This window comes from Salminus brasiliensis, chromosome 23 (assembly GCF_030463535.1).
Source record: "Salminus brasiliensis chromosome 23, fSalBra1.hap2, whole genome shotgun sequence".
Classification (NCBI taxonomy): domain Eukaryota; kingdom Metazoa; phylum Chordata; class Actinopteri; order Characiformes; family Bryconidae; genus Salminus; species Salminus brasiliensis.
The window spans coordinates 23,567,849-23,574,163 of record NC_132900.1 but is presented as its reverse complement, the minus strand read 5'-3'; the positions used below and the strand labels follow the sequence as shown (position 1 = coordinate 23,574,163).

General features: G+C 37.0%; 1 protein-coding gene across 1 annotated transcript in view; it reads left to right on the top strand.

The window, feature by feature from the left end:
* The first annotated feature begins 803 nt into the window (after positions 1 to 803).
* The window catches only part of brwd1 (bromodomain and WD repeat domain containing 1), a 38,439-nt gene continuing 32,927 nt past the window's right edge, over positions 804 to 6,315 (top strand). The window contains exons 1-8 of the mRNA XM_072669227.1: positions 804 to 1,012; positions 1,123 to 1,181; positions 1,292 to 1,321; positions 1,616 to 1,675; positions 2,568 to 2,718; positions 2,806 to 2,904; positions 5,536 to 5,696; positions 5,921 to 6,142. Of these exons, the coding sequence (XP_072525328.1) occupies positions 976 to 1,012; positions 1,123 to 1,181; positions 1,292 to 1,321; positions 1,616 to 1,675; positions 2,568 to 2,718; positions 2,806 to 2,904; positions 5,536 to 5,696; positions 5,921 to 6,142 (819 nt within the window). The 5' untranslated portion in view covers positions 804 to 975. The remainder of the gene's footprint in view (positions 1,013 to 1,122; positions 1,182 to 1,291; positions 1,322 to 1,615; positions 1,676 to 2,567; positions 2,719 to 2,805; positions 2,905 to 5,535; positions 5,697 to 5,920; positions 6,143 to 6,315) is intronic.

Here is a 6,315-nt window from a genome sequence, read left to right as displayed (position 1 = left end):
ATACAAATTAAGTAAGGGCCTGAATCGTATAGCCATAGCAGGGGCCCTCGTGATCAAGGGTCCTCTAATGGTATGCCCTGCTCTTCTCTTTGTGTTCTCTGGCAAATGCCAATTGCCCTGCATGGTGTTGGCTTTCATACCATCCTCATGGAGTCCTTTTCTGACAGGTTTAGTATTATTATTAAAATGCAATTGAGACACATTTCTAAATATACTAACAGTAGTGCACTTGATTAGCAGCCTGATTAGCCCTTTCGTTTGTGTACAACTCTAATATTCAGCTATTTTCAACACATTCCAAAAACAGTATTTTTTCAGGAGAAAAATAGTAGGAGAAATAGTAGTTTTGTTTTTGTTACATTGTTTGGATTGTTGGATGTCTCAAAATCTATAGAATTTGGAATTTCCTTTCACAGATGAGATGCATTTCATTCATTTTATTTATTAAATGTATTTCATTTTAGATTTTTTTGGGTGGAGGGGGAAAATTAATATCACAGCACTGACCCACGCATAAATTAAAAGAAAAAAAGAGAGAATTCATGTCTTTACATAATCTACACTTTTGTTTAGTCTTTCTCAATATAAGACTACACGGTATAATTTGTTGCTGCTGTAAAGCAGCAACAAATTATACCGTGTGTCGTGACGTCATTGATCAGATATTCGACATTGCTTTTTTTTCTTTTCTTACGGATAAAAACATGATGACTTTAACTCATATAAGCGAACAGACATCAAACTGTCGTCTGAAACTAGACGTATATGCTCTTTGTTCAGAGTTCCTTCCCAACCCCCTGTTTCCTCTGCGCTGGCGGAAGTTACTCTGTAAGCTGAGGCCTCTTATTTCCAATGGCGACCGAAAACTGGCTGACCAGAAAGCGGATCCAAGGCCGAAGTGAATAAAAACACACGACAAACTACAATTTTACATAGTTTCCGAACAGAAATAATAATCGAGCTGTGGCTGACGCGATGGACAAAAGCGGGGGTATTTCGTCTCTTGAATCGGGTGAGACACAAAAAGTACCGCTGGAGAAATGTTTACTTGCTGTTAGCTACCGTTTTGCATTTCATTGCATTTCCAATTAATGGTTTATTAAATGTTCTTCTCTTTTGTAGAGCTATATTTCCTGATTTCACGTTTTTTGACAACTGGTCCTTGTCGGAGAGCGGCTGAGGTAGCTAGCTAAGAGTGTTTGTGTGACGTGTGCGGCGCAATGTGCTTATTGTCCTTTAATATTATGGTTAGTATGAGAGCTCATTAAACTTGTCCTGTTATCTGTTGCAGGCTCTCGTCAGTGAGCTGGAGGAATATCAGGTGCGTGTAGGTTTGTAAGTGGTCGTGTAGATTGCTTGTGAAATCTTGTTCGATATAGACCGGTTGGATTTACTGTTTTTTTTTTTTTTTTTTTTTTTTTTTTACTGATTACATTGCTCTCAGTAGATTATTATTGTTGTTGTTGTTATTATTGTTGTTGTTGTTATTGTTGTTGTTGTTATTATTATTATTATTATTATTATTATTATTATTATTATTATAGCCATCAGCTAATAAACTTAATTTAGTCCGTAATCTTATTGTGATTTTTAAACTGGCTGTTCTCCTCTACAGCTCCTACCACGGAGGCTGGATTGGGAAGGGAACGTACACCCGAGATCATACGAAGATTTAGTAAGTGTCGAAGCATTTAGAATTGCATAGTGTATATTCACAGTGGCGAGTATGTTTAAAATATGCTACGGTAACCAATGCACATGTCTGTTCTCTTGTATGCCTTTTTCCTGTTATTTGGTTATGATTTAGTGTTGTAGTACAGTTAGGGCTGAACATCGAGGGGGCATGGCGACATCACGCTTAAACTGTAGCTACAGTTTGCGGCTTCAGAGCTGCGTTGACTTGTTTTTAATCGTGACCTGCGTCTCATTAGCTGATGAGGGAAACGTTTTTGCAACCTCTGAATTAAGATTGTTTCTGTTTCAAATACATTGTAAGAGTTTATGTAGGTCAAGAGGGTCATGGCTTTTCCTAAATGAGATGTACTGAGTACATTTATTACTTATGTCTAGTCCTTAATTGGTTTACTGTAATTTGTTACCAGGTAATGTCTGAAACCTGAAATGTCTAAATCTTGCTAATCATGTTTCAGACATTACCTGGTTATCCAATGATCCAGATGTATGGACAATAGCCAGTGTACTTTAACAATTTATTGTTAAAGTACACTGGGTATTGTCCATACATCTGGATCATTGAATTGCATGATCAATATAGACCAAGTTGAATAAACTGAGTTTGTAATAAACAGTATACCAATCTATAAGTGCTATTCTACAATGTATGATGTGAAACTAATCTTAAATGTTTTTTTTTATTGATGTGTTACTATTAATATGGCAGATATTTAACCTATTATTGTGTTGATATTTTTACTGTTAATATTTGGCTGTTCTGTTACTATTGTCTATTTAATTTTTTTTACAAGCTTTAGAAAATGAAATATTGTGATGCATATGTATCCTTAAAAAGTACTGATTTTTGTGTGGTTATATTTTTGTTTCACAAGATTGCTGCCAACAAGCATATTGCGCCAGACCACTTACTGCAGATATGTAAGCAGATTGGTCCAATTCTGGACAAGGACATGCTGTCTGGTGTCCCAGGAGCACGTTCTCTTTTGGGGGTGGGAAGACACTCCTTACTCAGCACAGCTAAGGGTAAGGTCATACTTGTTCAAAACTTTTTATTCTATACTTGTGTACCTGAAATGTTCTCACCCATCATGCTATTGTCTTGTTACAAAGATTGCAGCACTAGGGTATGGAGAGGCTCGTCCTTTGCTGCACTCCACAGAGGGAGACCACCAGAGAGACCTTTCTGCTGCAAGGATACCCCTAATTTAGGTGAGTTCTTTCAGTTTTATTAAAAAGCTATTTTGTTTTGACTTTTAGCCACTAATAGGCAAACATTTTATGATGCAAGTAATTAGTTAATGTGGCTTGAATGGCAAAAGGAACATTTGATGTGAATTTTATTTTCCCTAGACAAACAGCAGAATTTGATATTCTGACCAGTAAAAAATATAAATATTGTGGAAAAAGTTCAAAAAGGTAAACAATCATATTTTATATTCATTACACAGAAAGTGTTGTAATTTTGTATTAGTATGGCTTATGAAAAATACAAATCCAGTATTAGACATTATTAGAATGTTTGTTTCATAAGATAAAACAGAAATGGCTGTACAATACAGAAATGTCCAACTTCTGATGAAGTATGTTCATTCATACTCTCTATACTTGGTTGTGGCTCCTTTACCATGAGTTACTGTGTCGGTGCAGCATGGAATGGAGGCATTCAGCTTGTGGCACGGCTGAGATAAGATTGCTTTGATGGTGGCTTTCAGCTCAACTGTATTGCTGGGTCAGGTGTTTTGCATCTTCCTCATGACAGAACATTATGGATTCTGTCTGGGTCCGGTTTGGTCTAAATTATCTGACCAATCACACACAGTAATATTGTCGTCAGCAAACCATTAGGTAGTAGTTTTGACATTGTCCTGCTGAGGTCATCAGCATCTTAACCTGTCAGCAGATGGAAGCACAAAGTGCTCTAAAATGTCCTGGTAGATGGCTACGTTGAATATGGACTTCCAGTCCAATGGACCAACACCAGGAGATGACATGAAACTGCACAGACTGCGAAAATGCTGGATTCAGATATCTTGAATTCTGTGACTCTCCACTTTTCCTCCAGACACAAGAAAGTTGAATTCCAAATAAAATTCAAAATTTCTTTTTGAAAGAGGACAGTATAAATAAGCAGCAGTCATTTTCTCCCTAGCCCTCTGGTTCAGGAGGGGCCTGATATTAGAGATGCAACAGTTGTAGTCCTTTTTCTGGAGATGTCTTTCTGTGGTGGCTCTTTCAGGCTTGACATTTCTTGAGGTCAAGCCTGGTCGTCCCTGTTGCTTACAGATTTTCCAACCACATTTTCTGTTTTTCCAGACAATTTCCAATTAAGATGCTTTGATTCAGTACTTGAATGTTTCAGCAGTGACCTCCTGTGGTTAACCTCTTTGTGGAGGGTGGCCATGATCTGTTTTTACAGACAGACAAACAGTCATTATATTACATTGTGTTAACATTGGTATCATGTGGTAATGTGGCAGCAATGAAACGGCGATATAGCATTTTATTCTTTTCTGTGGACTTGAATAATAGAAAAATAGTGAACCAAATGTCTGAACCAAAAACCTGATCAATTGAATGTTTACATGTTTGGGGGAGAATAATAAGCAAAGTCCATAAAACCATTTTTAATTATTTATTTCCAAACTCCACTGATTGAGCGCATTGACAAATCTGGTTCTGGAGTTAGATATTTTTATCCCCAATATGCAGTGATTTGTTGTAATAAAATATTAACATAGCTGCTAATAAAGATAAAAAGTTTCAATCTAACTGCCTGATTGCCTGTATGTGCTTATATGCAAAGAGGTTTAATGAGTGGTCACCTAGTGTCACTGTCTTCTACTGTCCAACCTTCACATGTTTGGTATCAAAATACTTGGTAGAGTCTGTATATCAATAATTATAATAGTAAAAGGTAATTAAAAGTTTACATTTATATACAGTATGGCCACCATATGCAAATGAATCCTTCTGGATCAGAGCCAAATTTTTCAACAGCCATTACATTTGAATGCTCAAGCAGCTTTCAGCTAAACCTGAGGCTTGTCCACCACATGATGCTATCCGGGCCAGTCAAGTTTGGCAGACATATGCCAAAAAGAGTCAGGGCCTTTAATGTAATAAGATTTTCAAGGAGAATTTGATACATCATTGATTATGGCTGATGTCAGCCAATTCAATTCAAACAGGCATTTCACTGGCTACAGAAATTCAAACAATAGCACTGCAATTTCTGAAGAGTGAACATATTGACACACATTTTCCTTGTGCTTTTTTGGCTAAAGTAATTATACATTACAATAATATACATTGCAATAATACAACCCACCCACTTTCTCTTAGTGTTTCAATATGAAGCTGCTTTCTGTCGCACACAATACACTGGATATTTTATGTCTGGTAGATAATGCCGGACTTGATACAATTTCAGGATTCCAGTACCTTCAGTCATGGGTGCGGACATGGGTTAAACATTGAGGGCATCCTGTTTGAGTTGGACCCATTGAGTTGGAGCATTGACTTAAGAGCAGTAATTGTGTTGAAATATATTATGATTTATTTTAGTTTTTGTTAAATTACATATGCTGTATTTATTAAAAGTCTTAAGTTACTGTGCTTGCCACTGAAGAGGAGTGTCTTTCTTGAAACTTACTAGTTGCTCAAACAAGCCCAAAAAGCATGTGTGAAAACAATGTTTACAACCATGTAAAAAGTGTTTGTTTTTTGTTTTATTTTTAAATCCAAAAATTGCTCAAATCACCATATTGCTCTACAGTGCACAATACTTGATTTGAAATTATTCGCCATAGTAGTGTTCTTACTGTGTGTTTTGTTTTATAGTGGAGGTGTTTAGAGGCAGGGAGCTGACGGGGGCTCAGCGGTTCAGCTTTGTACATCCAGTCAGCAACTATCAGCACATGAAAATGCACAGGAGAATTTTGGGACACCTTTCTGCTGTTTACTGCATTGCTTTCGATCGAACAGGATCCAGGATTTTTACGGTAATTTTTTTATTCAGCTTTCCAATGTTTGCGTCTGACAATTTTACAAAAAAGGGCCTTGAGGTGTGGGAAGAATTGGAGCATCATTACCCATGAAAACATCGTGATGTAGAATTTAAAATGACAATAAAAAAATAAATGTAATGATTTATAGCAGCACCTTAATGACTCATTTAATGTATAATTTTGTATTATTTTCCTTCAATAATTTTGATGTTCTTCAGGGTTCAGACGATGCCTTGGTAAAGATTTGGTCCTCTTATGATGGGAGGCTCCACTCCACTCTTCGAGGACACCATGCTGAGATATCAGACCTTGCTGTAAACTTGGAAAACACCCTGATTGCAGCTGGGAGCTGTGACAAAACCATCCGCGTCTGGTGCCTTCGTACCTGTGCCCCAGTGGCAGTCTTACAGGGACACAGTGGATCCATTACCTCTTTACAGGTGTAGTGTTGTTTTTTTTGTTTTTTGGCCAGGTCTACGAATTAAATTATTGGGGCTCTCTGCATGATATGTAAATGTATTGAACAGGCTTTATATTCAAATAAAAGTTTGTGATTGTTAACCAAACTGAAACTGCCAGATCAGGACAATGTCAGAGCATATGGTGATTGATG